The sequence below is a fragment of the Aythya marila genome, assembly GCF_965140915.1.
Source record: "Aythya marila genome assembly, chromosome: 2".
In the NCBI taxonomy this organism is placed as follows: domain Eukaryota; kingdom Metazoa; phylum Chordata; class Aves; order Anseriformes; family Anatidae; genus Aythya; species Aythya marila.
The window spans coordinates 15,570,068-15,589,231 of record NC_139043.1 but is presented as its reverse complement, the minus strand read 5'-3'; the positions used below and the strand labels follow the sequence as shown (position 1 = coordinate 15,589,231).

The window sequence follows — 19,164 nt, the reverse complement described above, 5'->3', positions numbered from 1 at the left end:
TGAATAAACCTTTATGGCAAAAACATTTCCCCCTTAGTATGATATGGAAGCGGAAAGTCAAGATTTTTCATTAGTTGACCCATAAGAAAACTGTATCAAGTTCTCAAACTAAAATAAAGAAAACCAAAGCAATCTCATTGCTTGCTTGAACATTACTGCATGTCAGTGATCCTACCTAACAACTTCATTTTGTATGGCAAAAGCTCTACACTTGTATTCCAGCATTTTTGTATGTTACAGGGACATCACATCAGTGTTAACAAGAGTGAGCACTGCTAAAAAAAAAAAAAACGTCATTTGAATAATGAGGAACACGGTACCCAACTTCACAGGAAACAAGTTTCTATTGTTTCACTGCTCTTCTGAGTATTAGCATGCACAGGCACACGCAGCTGTGCTCCATTCAGACAGGGTGCTGCAACTGCTCCTGCTGTATGGCAGAGCAGAGCACTGAGCACAGCACTTGGAGATTTACAACCTGCCCTGAACTTCACCATTTAGATAGATGACAGAACTCAAAAAGATGACAACTAAGTTGGGTGAACTTTTACATTTCTCTCAGGAAGTTTTCTACATCAGCCATGGAGTGAAATATCAACTACTTCTTCCACAAAAACGTTCCTCAGACCAAGTCTTGCAGTGTCCCTCATTAAGCCAACCCTTTTTCCTTTGCCTTTAGAGCATACCTCAAAACTGACCCATTCATCAACTTGACAGCAGTACAGTAACAAGACAGAAAAGGCACTAAAAAACACCAGGCAAGGGAATAAATCCGTAACGTGTAGTTTGAGAAGTGCCTGTATCTTTCCATTATAAGCTTACAGAAGGTTTAAAAACCATTCCCTTCTGCAAGCCAAACCACACAAGCTGCAGGGATCAGCAGCTTCCCAGACCCACATCTGCTTAAAGATTTAGACTCGTTTTTTCTTCACAGTAAGAAGAGATTTATTTATTTTTGTTAAAAATCATTAAAAACAAACCCTGAAAATAATATCTAAACTTAACACTCCCTGGAGCTTGAAGGTCAGCTTCCTAAACATCCAGTTGTGGTGCTACAAGGACCTTTAAAAATAAGTGGTCAATCTCTGGTTGTCTGGGTTAGTCTAAACCATAGGCCCAACTAGTAACCAACTCTTCAAAGAATGCAGTAACAGTTTTGGTAATGAACCACAAGGCAAGATTGTACTTTATCAGAGAGCCACTTAGCCTAACACATGGTCTCAAAAAGGAGCCCATGGGCATCCCATGAAGGCTAAGAACACGGCAAAAACCAGACATGCTTTCACAGCCCCTGAGCCCCATGGCTATCAGAAGCTGGGAGCTCAAACCACATTTTTATTTTAGTCTCTATGTCTGGTATTGACATATTTCTTCCATGAACTTTCAGTAGTGTGCATTGCCCAACTCTGGAGTTAAAGAGGCTTGACATATACCCAACAGGTATGCAACCCCACTTCTGGTTGGGAGAAAATGAGCAAGAGGAACAAAAACTAAATATAAACAAATAAAAATAAGAATAATAATAATAAAAAAAAAAAAAGGTGACCGAACCATGGGGTTTAACACAGGGATCTTTAACACACAACTACAACAGCTGTACCACCTTCCCTAAGACTGCCTCATGTTTACAGCATTCCTGTCAGGTTTAACCACCTCTTCTGTAAAGTACAGTTTCATTACCTCAAGAAGTCATTCACACTTAAGTAGTAACAGAATTTGATTGATATTTATACTGAATATTTTACAGTATTCAAGTTACATGGGGACAGCAAAGCATCAAAAACATCATCAAGAAAACTGAGCATCAACATTTGCATGAATTTGTTTGTTCAATAGTTAAGGCTCAGCATCTCACATCAGGCAATCAAGCTGAAAGCAGATTGCTTTATCAACCTAAGGAGACTAAGCACCTTTCAAGAACAGTCACAGACACATTCCATATAAAATCTCATATTTGACAGGTACAAAACATCAAACTGTGGAAGCTTCCAGAATATCTCCTTGAACTATCAAGGTCTTTTTTAATTTCAAAAATAAACAAATAAACCCACAGTACTACTCATTTCAGTCCTACATGGAAGAAAGCAAGCTAAGAGAAAGAAGATGCAAGGCAAATCATACTAATGGCTAAAACCCAGCCAGTTACACAAGCACATATTTGTAGATTCCAGAGCATTTACTTTTTAAGTACTTTCTTCCTCTGTTTAAGACCTCACACAACAGTGGAAAGAAGCTATTATGTAGTGATGAGCAGAAGCACGGGCTGCAAAATACACAGACTGCCAAAGTATGCCTAACCATACCCCTTCAGCAACTGTCACGGTGTCAGCGATATCAGAGCTCCCATCTCACATTCCTTCAAATCATAACTTTCGTTACAAGAAAAAAAAAAGCGCTATACAGCATGTAACTGTTGGGAAGAGAAGTAGGGCTTTCATGTACCAAGATGGCAAAACTATCAAGATAATTGTTAAGATATCTGGGAAAACCAAAATAAGCCTTGTAAAAAGTAAAAATGCTAGAAGAGATGCTCAGAATTGCACTGCGTAAGACATGTAGTAAAGAAGAAACCGTCCTAGCAATTAGCATACAACTGCCCTCATCAGCTAAATTTTGTCACAAGACTCTGAAAACGCAAGTAAAATCTATCAGTACTTTTCTACTAAACTCTATTCGCATCTGTATTCACAACAGCCACCAGACCAGAATTTCAGGTCTGATGCCACAAAGGTGGAAGGAGGAGCGCTTCTTCACTAGCGACAATGACAGGTGCAATGCTGAATAACTTAAAATAGACTTTCCAAAGATTACACCACTGTGATGAGCTTATCTGTGTACTTCCTGCTGCAGTGTCAGTCTTCAGTTCGCAAATCTACAGATTTAGACACTTTCTTGGCTTGGAATGAACAGAGCTCTGTTTGAGTGCTCCAAGATGCTGCCTACAGCAGAAACCTGTATTAGGCAGAAAGGCTCAGACAAAATATAAACTTACATGTTTCCTGACCAGCAAAAATGTGGTTTTTTTTTTGTTTTTTTTTTGAACGACAGTGCAATATGACATGCAGTGTGAGTCAGATGCCAAATCATTATTCTTTATAGGTCAGCTATTCTTAGTGTCTTGTAATCTCCAAGTTTATTTAGATTGCCTTTAAAAACACAGGACAGACTAGCATTCCAAATTCATGACCTTTTACGTGCAATTATGATCAAACTTGTTTTGAAGTCTGATATAAACACTGAGCAACTGAGACAGGTTTGAGGCTGTAAAGTCATATAGAGGCAGGGAGGGAGGAGAGAAGAACAGAGGGTGAATAGGGAAGGTTTACAGTAAGGACAAGCACTTCCCTAGTGCTCATAAGCTCAATGCATTGTAACTGTTGTGGTTATTCTTTCTGTGTACAGTGTGAGACCTAACTGTCTGAGTGGGACAAAATATGAACACCGAATGGGATGTAAAATATGACAGAATCCAAAAATTCAGGCCTCACTGTCAATTTTTTCAGCCAAATTTCAGGCAAATTTTTGCTGCCTTTTTCAAATGCAAAGTGGTATTTTAAATTGACCTGAATGCTGGTAAGACAAAGGCGTTAGGACCTTCCAGACATCCAAAAAAACCCCAAACCGAATGTCACACCGGTATTCCTTATGTCTTCATTCCTTTTATCCATTGTATTTGCAGAAGCCTGTACCCACAGCACAAGTTAAGCGCACGCGATCTCTCACGGAGATCAACCTTGATGTTACCACCTCCACCTACCAAAGCCAGAGCACTCGATCCCCATAATGCCACTCATCATCCCCCGAACAAACTGTATCACACCTACATGAACACAACACAGAGCTACCTGTTTCTCCACCAACTGTGCAGCTGCAGACTGTTATGCTTCTTAATGGGTAACTAACTCCTGGTGCCCAGGGAATAAAGTTGTGGTATGAATAACCACGCTTTTATATGTATAAAATATAATGTATTGAAGCGTTATAGGTATTTTAGAAACTTTGTGTCATTCCCAAATACCGAGTCCCACAATACAGTCCACGTATCAGCAGAGAAACCCTTTTATGAAACCTAAAAGATCCTATTACACCAGCCATCCTGTCTCTCCCTTTTCCCACATAGCCCTATGTAAACTATCAGAGGACTGCATGTCAGATTTTGTGCTCTGCATCAGTTCAAGTCCCTTCTGTGCACAGAGTATTTTAGCTCTATTGCCATTAACATGTGCTAAATAATCTTTTATAAATACACTTCATGTCTTGAAAACCATCAACTTGACACTGGTTACGTTTTTAGAGTAAAAATAGGAGCTGCCTTTAAATTGCCAATTACAGTCTTGGTTTCATACCGCTTGCCACATTCAATCATCATTCTGCTCAGCTCCCACATTTTTCCCCCCGCTGAAAATAAAGACCAAATAATAACTGATCAACAGAAAGGAAAGACAACATTATAATGAAAGGTGAAAAAAAAAAACAACAACAACAAAACTAGGCATAAAGATAAAATGTGTTGTTCGCAAGAAATTCTAACCAAAATGACCAACTATTTGCCACAGTTTGCTATCACAAAAAAGTCCCTGTGGTATTTAGGACCACACTTAAGCCCCAACGTCATGGTGGGGAAGCTGTTTCCTTTATGCTTATCAACAAGATATCACTGATACATGGAGATAAAAGTCTTTGAGACTAATGCTTCAAAATGCTTTATAAAAACCACATAGAAGGCATTTCAATCCATTTTCATTTGCGTGTTTGGGTATTTCTGACAGCACCTTGGTTCCAACACCTACCTAAGGTTCTCAAATACGTGTCTGTGTGTGGCCTCTTCCTGAAGTAGGTGTTTTATTCCTTTCCACATTGCTAAATTAAAGGGAACTACCATATCAGGAACCACTAGCTGTCCACGAGACAATGTGTACCTGCTTTCTCCATCTTCTCAGTATTACGGTAAAGATCTGACCTAGTTCAGTCAGTTCAGGAACAATAAGCCAAACTAAGATGATGTTCTCTCTCTCCATCCCTAGAAGCGATACTGCTGCCAAACGCTGGCTTAGGCCCTCAGATTCCAGCACCACCTGAGCAGACAGTGCCATCTGCTAAACTGGTGCCTTGACTTCCTCCAACTCCTCAGCAACGGGTACCGTCTAGTTTTCTCAGGTAATCTGGATGGGTAATTTACCAAGTGCAAAAGAGCAGAGTGTTGAAAAAATCCAGACTGTATTTCTCAGCACAACCATCTCAAGAGAAATGATCCCACAGCCCAAGACACGCATGCACACTGGCTCTGTCAATGGTGGGAGAAACCACAAGAGGAAGATAAACATCCATTATAAACACAGAAGTGAACTGTACATAGACTCCTGATCCCACCGCGAAACATTCCTGGACAAGGGACCATCTCTAGACCTAGTGACTTATTGCTAAATCTTCCCCTTGATTAACTAAAAAAGGGTTTCTTATCCAGAGTTCTCTCTTGAGCACGGGTCAAGTATGAAGTCAAACCCAGACTGCTGATAAACAGGATGATGATATCCATAAGACAACTAACCTTGAAAAACATTTTTTCCCCCCAGAAAATCATAGCAGAGAAGTTACAATTTAATGAAAGCCAAAACGAAATGGCAGATACCATGCCCCTCTTTTTTCAAATTACCAAGGTAAATCAGCTGCCAGATATAAAAAATCATCAAGTTACCAAATCACACCCATGGGCCTTTACCTGCCGAAGTGAATCGGTAATGAAAATGCCGAGGGATCATTTTTTACAGGTTTGTTTTCTACAAGCTTGTAATGAGCACTTCAGAATTGCTTTTTCCTCGGAAGCGTCTCCAGATTTTCTAATCAAGGCCAAGGGTCTCTATTTCTAGGACCTATTTATTTCTATAGCCCAAGTTTAAATACCTAAAAGCTGATTAAAGCTCCCAAATGAAGACAAAATTTAACTGCCATATGCCAACTCAACATCCTTCTGCAATGAGAATATAGATGCCATGGAAAACCAGGACAGATGCAAGGGTTAACGCTGAACTGTCAACAACCACCACCAATAAAGCCCTGAAAGTCACCAAAAACTCACTGCCTTCTGTTCCAACCCATCACATATCAACTTTGGCTTTAATGCTTAATAGTAGTAAGGACATTTCTGACTATCTTCCCAAGACAAGACTCCTCAGAGCGGATACTTCAGAGGACAGCTGACAGAGTAAACACACGAGAAAGTTCTGTTAGTCACTTCTACAGCTCTGGTAAAAGTTTTTCGAATGTGTCACTAATTACCCCCCAAGCACGCTTTCTTCCTCATTGAGCAAGCCTTACATTACTGACAAAAGAAAAAAAAAAAAAAAAAAAAAAAAAAAAGCTGTTTCACTTCAGTTTCAGTTCTTTCCTATCATATGCAAACAGATGAAGTCTTGTCTACTGACACGAAGTTTGTTGAAATACATATTAGCTTCCCGAGATAACTGTGACTATTAAGTGGCCTTCATCCTACTATTCCAACAGTCTCATACAGCATTTGGCCTCTGCCTCAGAACTACAACGTCCTCGGCACAAAGCAGAGCCAGTGCACTAATATTAATCATAACTTTCTTCTAACAAAGCAGAAGATAAACAGAAAGGAAGCGCAAACAAGGCCATCAATTACAACAACGAAAACACAAGTAAAAAATAAACTGTAAATAAATTGAAAAGCAGAAAAGAATGCATTAACTTATCCATAAGCACCCGCAGGCTTTAATAGTTTTGCAGAGGTAATCACTGAACAGAGCCAGTAACTATACAAGACACTCCGGTTGGCTCTTACTTATGCCCCTTTTTCTCAACTTGCCAACAAAACCACCGTGTGGTTTCAAATTGAGACATTCTCTGAGATATACCTGCATTCCTGAACTGGAAATACTACATGTTAACTTACAATATCATATAATACCTCTGCTCTCAGTTCTGATTTTCTCTCAGAACTTCTCAGAATTATCTTAATAATTCTTAATAAGAAAAATGAAGAATCATAAAGGCATGCAGGACGTGTCCTGCTGGCATACTAATATGGGGTAGGGGGTGGGGAGGGGAATTACATAGATTTATCATGCAATTAAAAACATCACTTCCTAAGAGAAAATGTAAACATGCAGGAAACCAGGAATGTGATTTTATCAGTGTTATAAAGAAACTTGAGGAGAACAAAACTATACAGTTTAAAAATGCAAGAGAATTGGCAATTTCAAACGTGAAAATCTGGGGAAATGCCTGGAGGAAAAGACATGAGGTACTATGTAGACAGAACTACTACAGGGGATGATAATGACACCAACAGAAGAACAAACAAATGAAGCTGCATCAAGTGTTTCTCTACCTACACCCTGAAGATCATTTTGGGCAACATCTACTGCAAATCAATAGTTTGACGAAGTTACCTGCACCCTTCTTTCCCTTCCAAGAGTTCTGCATCCTTAACCTGCTACCAATGCGCTTTCCTTCCTAACAAGGGTCTTGGCATGAAACTCCCAGGTTTTGAAAAGTCACGAAGCAGAAGCCCAAACAGAATTTAATTTCCATGCTAGCACCTTCCTGACAGCCACGTGCTGTGGGCTGCATATCTGATCAGTGAAGAACCTGAAGCCTAGAGCCCTACAAATCCTAACAGAAAACACTCAGCAGCGTTAAGCGTATACACGGGGCAGTCTTTATTTCAAATCTCCCTTCTTAAGCACGAGCTTGCTAAGCCTTCCAGGCAGGCTAGAACATCTCTTATCTAATTTCTATTTACAATTAGGAAGGCACCAGCTCTGAATTGTGATGTTGGTACACAGGTATGAATGCAAAATGAACTTGTTATTCACTCAACAACTGTGCTTAGACCAGCCTCATTTTACCATGTCACTCTGGGCCCTCATAATTGAGCACTGCATGATTTTGTACCAGGATGCAGCATCACTTTGGATGCTAGCAAGCAATTCCTTCCTTCAACACCCTCTTGAAAGCTTCCATTTCAATTCAAAAAAGCATGAATTTCTTAACTTCTGATTAAATATAAAGGAAATGAATCTTTGAGAGTGGTACTTAAACCGTAAGAGGATAGTTTCCTCTCTCGCTCAAAGTACCTGTGCTTGAAGAGATAGACAGACCAGTGGGTTCCCAAATGTTTGTTTCATCTTCAATTCATTGTCATTTATTTATTTATTTATTTTTAAAAAAACTAGAGAGACCCTCCCAGAATTAGATTACTCCTAGAACAAACATACAGCTGAGAAATACAAAGACACCACTGGCAAAGAGCATATAGAGAGCTCAGTAAACAGCAGGAGGATATACACCACAACTGGTATTTCTATTCTGATACGTTAGCCCTGTGATGCATTCCTGGATATTAAAGCTAGCTCTTAGAAATAACAAAGTGGAAAAAGAAGTAACCTATTACAGATAACTAAGGTCAGTGGATTACAGTACTCTGCTTTAGCAGCGCAGACTGCCATGCACAAGCACACACTTCTTTAAAACTTTTATTTGAAAAAGTAACGTATTAACTTACGGGTGTACAAAACTCACTTTGAATGCTCTGCAAATTTTTGACATTGAAATAAATGCACAAGCACTGCTGGGCATGGCCACAGAATTATGGCAACTCTTGAGACAGCGACAAGCAAAGTGGTATACTCAAAGAAAATGTTAGCATGTGTAAGGGCTGGCCACACTACACTTTTTTCCCCCTTACCTGAAATCAAGTAATAGATTATTAAAGTTTAAGAATAAAATACAAGACTTTGGCTATTAAAATCCAAAGAAACACAAAGCTACATCACCCTGATCCTTCATTAAAGTTATTCAGTTACTAACCCTTCCTGGTGTTAACTTCACAAGTATTTTACTGCATACAATGAATAATGTCCCTTTGCTAAAATCCATTACACCATTGATCAAATATGAAAAACAATCACGAAGATAACCTTATCCTTAAGAGATGATATCAAAATTCCTGGGAGTTAAAACCTTTCTGTACAAGTGTACCCTAAAAATGACCTTAAACTTATCCTGAAATAAAATCAGCACCTCTCCTTTAACTCCAAAAGCTCCCTACCAGCTCCATTCCTTCTTGTGCCACTAAGAATATTGTTAACAAAGTTACCTTTGTGGATTTTTCTCCATCTTAATGTAAGTAAATAAGGAGAGATTTTCGATCTCTTCCAATGGCCAACTATCCTCACAAACGAGCTCTAAATAAGCTTAGCCTGTTTTAAGCCTGACCACGAACAACTGGTCTCAGAGTAGGTTACTCTGCTATGCATAAAACTGCTCACTGCTGCTGCAAGCCTCCTCTTTGTGCCAATTACCAGGAAATCAAGAAAAGGTCAGAAATAACTTGAGCATGCATATGTCAAACTCATTACTCAAAACCGGTTTACACTTTGCTCTTCTGGAAGCGTTCTAGGAGAAATTAATGGCTTTTATATACATACTTAACTTGGATGGAAATAAAACAAAATAGAAAAAGAATGGCTTTCACTTGGAATACAGGTGCCCTGGCTTTGAATTCTTCCGGAGTGGGTTTGCTAATTAATTCATACCCTCCGTGGTGTGAATGACATCCTATTGAAATACAACAGAGCTTGGACATCCTACAGAAGCTTCTGACCTGCACAAGACACTGAGGATCAAGTAACACTCTTCTTGCTGTTTTCTGTAACCTTAATTACTTTATATGTAGCTCTAAAGCATGGGACACACACCCTCACTGTTATTATGTCTACCGGACAACGTGTACAGAGCAAACACCACATCATCAACTCGCTTCGTGACAATCCTCTGCTCACAACTTCAACTTAGCACCTGACTTCTGTGTGGTATAACACGCTATCATGAGTCCTGAGCTTTCAATCAGGACGGTTAGTCTCCTGGATACTATCAAATCCCATAGCTGTTCTCTGTGCTTCCTGTTCCTAACTGAATGTGGTTAAGTTTTGCTACATCAAAGAGGAAGAAAACAGACTTGAGCCTAATGATTCAGTCACAGGACCCGTTACGATTTTGCATTCATATAATACTGATTACCCCTACAAGATCCCAAAGCACTTAATATCAGCGAACCACATATCAGCAAAGGAAAAATTATTTTAAGAGTACTTAAAAACCATATACACAGGTGTTTAATTGGAAGGAAACATATACTTTTATTGAGACACTGACAGAAGGCAATTTCTTAAGAATGTCCTGACCAGAAAAGACTACATACCTGAGTTTCACTGAAAAGATCCTATTATCCTTTCCTTCACTGACTCACTACACCTAAGCTACACGCTTAATTCACTCATTTTTAAATTCACCATAGCTGAGATGGTGACACAGGCCTCATCTGCTATGTTCCATACCAGCTTTTTCCCTTGAAAAGGTGGAAAACAGCTGTTTTGGTAACAATATAGTCTGGCTATGCAATCTTCCCAATGCCTCCAGCATGGATTTGGGAGGAGAAAGGCCTATTTTCTCTGGGTGCACTTCCTGGAGAAGAGCCATAGCAGCTGTGCTCAAGGAAGTTTTGTGAAGAGGAGCCTGGTCAAAAGGGGGTAAATGTGAATTAACCTATTGCTTTGCTAAGTTAGAGATGCCCTGTTAGGGATACATTTTAAATGTTTCAAAGAATTTGAATGAACACTAAATCATCATCATCAGGTTGTATATGACATTTCAGAAATACTGGATGCTCATGCTGGTATCAGGAAAAAAAAAAAGATTAAGAATGTTTAATGGTGACAATTTAACAAATAAGCTTCTCTTGAACATCTCTAAAGCTGGGGCAGGGAAGAGAACTACAGCTATGGATTTGAAGAGATCAAAAGCACACATTAAACTATTTTGACAGATAACAAACACCAGATAACAGAATATAATAGCTTTTACAGCTGACAACTGCATGTGCAGACTTCATTTCACTTTCTGTGCAACCTGTTAGTTGCATTATAACACATCTGCAAAGGAAAATGTTACGAAATGAAAAAGCAGTTGTGCAGCTTGCGATTTCAGGCTCTGGGTGCCTAGTTTTTCTGGATACCTAGCTATTAGTAACTCACCAAAATGGAACTGTAAATCCTGACCCCTAAGAGCCAAACTGTACACAGTGCATCACACCTGGAAGCAATCTAGTAGGACAAGGACGCTGCTACTTCTGAGTGAAGAGTGAAGAGATTAACCACTGGCCCTCGAGCTTAGTTAGAAGAGGAAGTTAAGAGTAATATAATGAAGCAACAAGACTTCTCACCACTTATATAATTCACTCTCCCCTGCCTCAACACCAAGGACAGAGACACTTGGATTTAGAGAATTTTACCTGATGGAAAAGTTGCACCTAACACGTACAAGCTTTAACGTACACAAGGCTAAATGGAAACATAGCATTCAAATCCTTAGTGAAATCATAGTAATGTCAGCATTCACATCAGGATAACAAAATTAAGGAAAAAAAGCAGGTTAATTCCCATACCCACACCGAATAGGGACTGTCATTAACTGTAGAAATTTCATTAAAATAGCCATGTTTTCCTATTTACGTAATTCATTTCTATGATGTGTAACATAGCACTTATTTAAAAGTATCTCTGCTCACACATTGCCTTTGTTGTTGCAGTACTTCAACTAGAGATCCTAAGAAGTTCACACATCTTGATGTGTTAAATACACTTACAAGTGTTGACTTGAGGTGCTTCAAAAAACATTGCTTTCTTCTTTTTCTTGGGGGGGAGGGAGAGGGGGTGGTAAGGTAATGTCTTTTTAGAAAGAAAATACATTAAAAACCTTCTAGAAAATTGAATTCAGCTACAAAGCCTCCAAAAAAACCCACCCATCTCAAGTTTCTGTTTTTGATGTAAGAGAGCCTAAAGGCTGAGGGGCAAGATAAGGTTGTTCTATCTCCTTTCATTCAGAAAAGAAAAAAAAGCAGGGAAAGTTAGTAAAGTCTTCCTTGGTATGGCTGGAAAAGCCACCAAGTTTAGGACACTTACAAAGCTACGCATGTTTCCTTTGCAAAACATAAGTTAGTGAACAAGCTAAGAAGATTCAGGCTATCTGATTTCTTCAGTAAAGTAGTTTATCTGAAGTAACTTGAGAAAAGTTGTATTTGCTATGCTTTTCCAGCTGCCTGTTTTATGTTCCAGTCTGAAATCTGAATTTCCAGTTAAGAAAAAAGGCAAAAATCGTGTCCCACAAATTACCATCTTGAAAGAAACATTACTCCCAAAGATAAATGAATCTGCCACCGTCTACTTCCTTATTCAGGCCGTTTGTTATGAATTGAAATGAATGTGTTACCTGAATCTGCATCACTACAGTATTAACAGTGACCTCTTCTCTGGCTGTCAAAATCACTGTGCTGAGGATGCATTTTCCTCAAAAACAAGGCTGAGATAATACAGCGGATGTTTAGTGTTACGTAAGAAACATCCTCACATTTTGGAGGCTTTGGTTGTAATTATTTAACAGATGCACGCGTCTCCTGATTGTTTTCAGTCTCTTAGATTTAGCAACAGCCACTGTGTGTTTACCCTACAAACTCTGGAGCTAACCCAACTGTCAGAGCTATCAGCTGATAGCTCCAAGTACCACTGCCTGTGTGCCAGGAGTAAGTAAAAAGCTCTCTAAGCCTTCTACCTCCAAACAAAACCACTAACTGAACTTATGACTTACTAAGCAGAAAGGTACACTTCGCTTGTTAACAGAATTAACATCACTTTAAGGAAGGTCCTTAGTTGTCATTTGTTTTTAAACAACTACTGTATCCCTCTTATCTGTTGCATACTTTAGAATTGACAAGTTTTTTTTGGCCTTCAGAGGACTCTTACAAAACAGCATTGCTCATCTGAAGTTTCAAGTTGCAATAATGAAGATGCACTGTTTTCCATATTTATTCTTTGTAGGAACAGGATGGGAGAGAGATAAGATGAAAGGGAAGCAAAATATATTCCTTTTTGTGCATCAAAACACTAATTAGTCATTTAAATATCTTGTGACTTGATGCTTGAATATTAAATCTTTGATTGCATTTTTCCCTAGGGAAAGTTATTTAGTCAAGAGAAGAGCTCTTAACTCCAAATGTGTGTTCATTTAAAATTAGATTTATGCAAAACTCAAGGCAATGCTAGAATTCTATTTATAAAATACGTTATAAATGGCTGTTCACACCAACCCAAGTCACCCCTCCTCTCCCCCCAGATTCTTACGGACACTTTGCCATCTGTCCTTAAAGAAACTGATAATGCAAAATATCTATTATTTTAAGTATTAGAGAAAAAAATCTAAACCAAGTCTCCTGCTGCTACATAATACAATTTCCAACTTTCTTAAAAATCCTTCGTGGCATGAACTTTAGGGAAGAAAACTTAGTAGGGTATTAAACCTGTAACATTTGCTGTACCTTTAGTGAACCACCACACTTCTACATTGTCAGCACCTGTACAAAGCTGAGGAGAAAGTTTTTTGGGGTGATATGTGAGAAAGAAAGAAGTCTAGCAAGTCTGCAGAAACACGAAGTGGGAAGAGTTTAAAATCAACTGCTTTACGTAAGAAGCTCCTAAAAGGATTCAAGAAGACACCTGTGTTTATCAATGGCAAACAAATTTCTCTCAGGGGTGTGTCTGTGCATGCACATGTGTTCAGAACAAAGGCATGAGCAAACTTTAGCTGTGGAAAGCATTTACTTGCACCTACTCTGGAGCTTAACCCTCAAAGCTCGATTCTGCAAACAAAAGCATCCCATTAACCACAGAAACAAAGTCTTACAATTAACGCTGAACAATTTTCCCTTGCTCATGACTACCTCTTCCTTAGCTAGGACACATATCTGTGGGTTTATGGAAGCTATGGAGTTACCCTGTATAATTTTCAATCCCCGGGACTTATAACTGCAAGGCAAACAGTGAAAGCGAAAGTTATCTAACATTCCTATATAAATAACGCATGCACGGATACTTGCCGACTAACAAACATAACAAAATTTGAAATTCTGGTGCAAGCTGAAACTACGGGTGCTCTCTCATATCAGAATCTACAGGTATTGCTTTGGAGTCCATCTACTGCATCAAACGAACCGAGAGGATCTAAGCATAACTACTTACTGCTTAAACACTATTACTAAATGGATATCACGATAAAGTTTTGAACATTATCACTTAAAAAAAAAAAAAAAAAAGCAACTTCAAACTATATATTTCAGTGGGTGTTTAAAGTTATGACTTGCACTAACTTTGGAATGTTACATAAATTATGTCAGAATGCAGGCATTTACAGTAACGGGAAAAAAAAAAAAAACAGCAAGAGGGCAGTTATTGAATGGAGACAACATGCAAAGGGCACTAACTGTCCAGAATACATACAGCCTCCGTGACATTTCATAAGAATTCACAGAATTGGTTAACTTAGCCCAACAGTACCACAAACAGAAGACAATGTTTGAGGAAGGTTTATGTGTTTTAAGTTTTAGAGAAGTAACTCAAAGCTCGCTACTACATCTAGAAATACAAACGGGAACCTGACAGCCTGTCACCTTCGAAGGACAACGGCAGCCTGACAGCAGGCAAAACTGAAAGGGTACGAAGTTGTCACGTTTGTTCTCATCACGATTTCAAAGCCTGTTTACATAACTGCAGCCCCACCGCTCTCGCCCATTTGCTGCACTTAATGTATAAGTGGAGAAAGCCAAGTATACTAAGGGAATGATTAGGAGACAGAAGGAATGAGCAACGTGACAGTCCCAAACACTTCAGCAAGGGGCTTTAGCAGTAGGGGTTATCAGACGTTACAGCCACCCTGGGCTGTGGGGACGGAACGATCGCAGCCTGACGCTGGAGAAGCCGCAAGTTTCGTGCTTCCCTCATACAGCACAACCGAGAGGCAGCGGCGGATTTCTGGCGCCCAGCTCAGACTTCCTCACACCGACAAACACATCAGCGTGTGGGGACTGCCTCCTGGACCGCTACGCGTGCTTCCACCCCAACAACTTCACCTCACGACTCCCCCAACAAACCCACCCCGACCCGCTCCTCGCCCCGGGCGGCACACAGACACCGGTGCGGCGCTGCCGAGCCCATCACCTGAGGGAAACCTGAGGGAAACCTGAGGAGGGGCCGCCACACCGCGCTCGCCCCCAACCCGCCCTCCCCCCCACAGGCGCTCTCCCGCTGCCGGCAGCGCGCCCCCGAGCCGTGCGCGCTCCCGCGGCCGCCCTCCCTCCCTCCCTCCTTCCTTCCTTGCCCGCGGCCGGCTCGGGGGCGCCCCCCAGCGGGGCAGCGCCGCCACCGCCCCGCCGCCCGCCCGCCGCCCGCTGCCGCACAAGGCCCGGCCCGAGCAGCCGGGAGACAAAATGGCGGCCGGGCGCGGGATCACGTGACCCCCTTTGTGCCTAGCGGGGCCCGGCGGAAGGGGCCAGCGGCCGCCCCTGGTGGGGGGGGGAGCGGTGTAAAAGGGGGGGGGGCACCGGTAACGGGGGGAGCGGTAACGAGCGGCAGGGCGCGGAGCCTTCCTCCCCGCGCTCCCCGGTTTCGGCCTCCCCCCCCCCCTTCCTCCTCCTCCTCCTCCCGGCGGGCGGGGAGAGCGGGGAGAAGATGGCGGCCATTTTGTGCTTGCGCAGAGGCGAAGGTGGGGGCCCCGGGTGCGGGGGGGATGGAGGGACCCGGCCGGGGGGGGGGTGGGGGGGGGGGTCTCACGTACCGACTCCTCTTCCTTCTCCATGCCCGTGGGCATCTGCGGCACGGCCCGGTTAATGGAGGCATATTCGGCCAAGTCGGGCAGGTCCTCGCAGCGGAAGACGGGCAGCGGCTTGGACGCGTCCAGCGCCCGGGCCCGGAACGACAGTTTGCTCATGTTAGGCGGCGATGGCGGCTCCGGCTGGGGAGGGGGGGGCGACAGCAAGAGCGCTCCGAGCTGAGAGCCGGACCCCGCCGAGCGCTCTCATGGAGAGACCGGGGCTCCCCCGGCGGGGCGGGGCGCGCTCCGACACGGGGCCCGGCGGCGCCGGCTGGCGCGGCTGGGCTGGGCGCTGGCTCCTCTCCTCCGCCGCTCCGGCTCCGCTCAATACGCCACGGCCAACATGGCGGACATTAAACCTCGACTGGCCGCCTCTTTCAGCCAACCCCAGCGCCACAGCCATTCCCACACTGCATCGCGCAGGGGCGCGGGCACAGCGCCGCCCGGGGGGGAGCGCGCGCAGCGCGGGCACGGAGGAGCGCGGGCACGGCAGCGCGGGAGGGCTGCGAGCCCAACCGAGCCCGGCCGGGATGGGTGGAGGTGGAGGCGGCGAGGTGCTCCTCGCGCTGCCTCCTCCTCAGCGCTGCTCCGCCGGGGAAGGCAACCGCCGCTCCGGCGGGGGGACGGGGTTCGGGCGGTACCGAACGTCCCCACACAAACACACATACACACACACACGCGCACCTCCCTGAGGTAAAATATCCCCCTCACACACACGCGCTCCAGCGGTGAAAACAAGGAAAAGGAAAGGAAAAAGGGGGCTCAGCCGCCCCCCAGCCTCACAGCGGTGCCGAGCGCTCCGCTCCCCTCCGTCCCCCTCAGGGCGCGGCGCCAACGGCCGCAGCGCGGGGATCGCGCCTCAGGCGGCGGCAGAGCCCCGAGCCCGGAGCGAGCCCCGCGGCGCCTCAGGGGAGCCCCCCGGTCCCGTTGGGAGCCCCCCAAGTCCCGAGGGGACCCCCCGGTCCCGTTGGGAGCCCCTCGGTCCCGAGCAGAGCCCCCCCGGTCCCACCGGCACCCCCCAGCGCCGCCAGCCCGCGCTCGGCTGAGGGAGCCCCGCGCGGAGCTGTCAGCAGCGGCCGCCTGCCGAGCGGCTCCGCGGTTTCCCCGAGTTTTTCAGCAAACTCCGTCCTGCGCTCGCGAAGTGCGGGCACGTGAAGCGGTTTAACCCTTGCCTGGGCTTAAGTTACCGCTCGGTTAGCCGCTGAAGCACGCTCGTTACAGGCAGAGGGTAGAACTAATGGTTAGATGTCTCATTAGGTAAGCTAGTTTGTGTCTCAGTGACTTGATTAAATTGATGCAGCGTCCTGCTATAAGCAAAGGATGGGAAATTAGAGCCTCACTTATCTCAATAATGTCTCTCTGCTCTGCCCCAGGTCGTCCCAACGTCAAAAAGAGCTTCCCCCTGCCCATCCCTGCAGCCAGCTATTTAAGGAACGCAGCAAGTGCTTGAACACGTCTGGGGGTTGCGTTGTGTTATAAGGTAACTCCAGTCCTACACCTAAATCATAACTCACATGCTTCTGGTTTTAAAAGTACCAAAAAAATTGTGTTTTGTTTGAATTTCAATATCCCTCCACGTTTCAAGCAAAATCTTACCGTTTTGTTCTGTTACATAAGAAGCAGCAGACAAAACCTGTTCCTTTCCTATCACACATTACTCCCAGAAAATAGAACTTTAGGAAAAAGGACACAAGTGTAACAAAAGGATTTTTTTTAAAGTCTTAATTCACTTGGTAATTTTTCAAATCTATTCTGTCTATAAAAATATTTTTTGCTTGTATTAATCTCATCACTTTTTTAATCTGTATTGGAAATAGGTAATGCAGTGGAATACAGCAATACAGCTCCTAAGAAGAATGTGACTTTTTTTTTTTTTTTTTTTAAGAAAAACATTTTTTTTTAGATATACTGGAATGAACTAAAGAGTATCATTGTATTAATTTGTATTTCAGTAATTACATCAGAACCAGATGTGAAAACTGCACATTGCTTTTTATGCTCATTTTAAAGCTTAAGCATTCCCTAGCTAGAAATAGTAATCCTAAAGAAATCCTAAAATAAGTTGCATATAAAACATCTACAGTTTTACACAAATACTGAATAATTTATTTTATCCAACTAGCAAACATAATGCAATGACAATAAATAAATAGCAACACACTATCATAGATTTCCTTTGACCTAAAACACTAACTGGAAATGAAATACCTGGCAGCTAGGCAACAAATAAGGCAATTAAATATGACTCTCCAATGAAAAGCAAAGTATAGAAAACATTCTGAACTATAAAGAAAGAATGCTCAAGTCTAAACTTATCCTTAATTGACCTTTGCATTTCTAACCCCACTACAGGCTTGAGAAAAGCGCAGAACATGCAGAATGGACAATAACATTTAGATACAAATAGGAGAGCATGCATTAAGACAAAATTTTGGCCTGAAGCTCATTCATCAGCTTTTATTATTTTACCAATAAAACAGATTTTGTAGCAGAATTTGATTAGTCCACAAAAATACCTGAATTAATTTGCTAGTGAGATGAGAAGTGCAATTTGAAAGCAAGGATATTCCAAATCAATTTGACATCAGCACAGGCTTCTGTCAGGGTGATAATAGGAAAAGTATAGAACTTTTCTGAGGCAGGAGTTTAAACACTGATAAATATTTCTATTTTACCTTCCTTTCAGTTAGGATATGTAGGTATATTTTAAGTTTTGCCATTTTTGTAGCATTTACCAAAATGCTTACGTTACATTTGTAGACATCAGTACTTGACAGTTGTCAGTTTAAAATTGGTATCCTGTTTTGCATAATGACCAAAAAGGCTTTGACAGCTCTCAGTAAAAGATCAGTAAGCACAAATTTAGTTCTGGAGAGAAATGCTATTTTCTTCTTTAATCCTAAATATAATAAATAAATACATTTATACTAAATTTTAACATACAGAAGATGAACCATTATATGTTATGCTGTTTGTCTGGTTTATTAAATGAACAAACAACACAATAGACAAGCATTATCCTGTCTGTCTCTACTTTAAAGTTGAGAAATTGTACAGTATCTGTTGTAAAAAGTAAAATTTAATGAACTGGAAGGAATCTGAAACGTAAAGAATAAATTGATTTGAATTCCTGGTGGTTGTTTTTGTTTGTTTTGTTTTTACAAACTGATGAAAATACTTCTTTGGAGTATCAAACAGATGCCTCTAACGCTATCTTTTTATGATCTCAAAATACTTAAAAACGAGCTGTACAAACTTCTTTCAGTTTAGTAAAACAGTTTTAATATGTCAGCTGTCTGGATAGTAAATACAAGCTGATTTCAATATTCAGCCAAAACCACTGGATTCAGATTAGGCATTAAGGGAGGGGATCCAACAATTTGATCTATGTAGCTACAGACAGGGGTCTCTTGTTAGAGCATCTAACGCAGGTTTACGAAGCCT

At 42.1% G+C, this 19,164-nt stretch overlaps 1 protein-coding gene across 7 annotated transcripts in view; it reads right to left on the bottom strand.

Annotated features, from left to right (window-relative positions):
- Positions 1–19,164, bottom strand: part of EPC1 (enhancer of polycomb homolog 1) — a 68,678-nt gene that overhangs the window by 31,574 nt on the left and 17,940 nt on the right. For 2 of the 7 annotated variants that reach the window (XM_082752147.1, XM_082752148.1), the window contains exon 1: positions 15,685–16,081. The exons of 1 other annotated variant lie outside the window; for it this stretch is intronic. In XM_082752147.1, the coding sequence (XP_082608273.1) occupies positions 15,685–15,837 (153 nt within the window). In that variant the 5' untranslated portion in view covers positions 15,838–16,081. Of the gene's footprint in view, positions 1–15,684; positions 16,084–19,164 lie in introns of those variants that run through there. 4 more of the 7 variants (XM_082752149.1, XM_082752150.1, XR_014316795.1 and 1 more) reach the window with 3 other exon arrangements.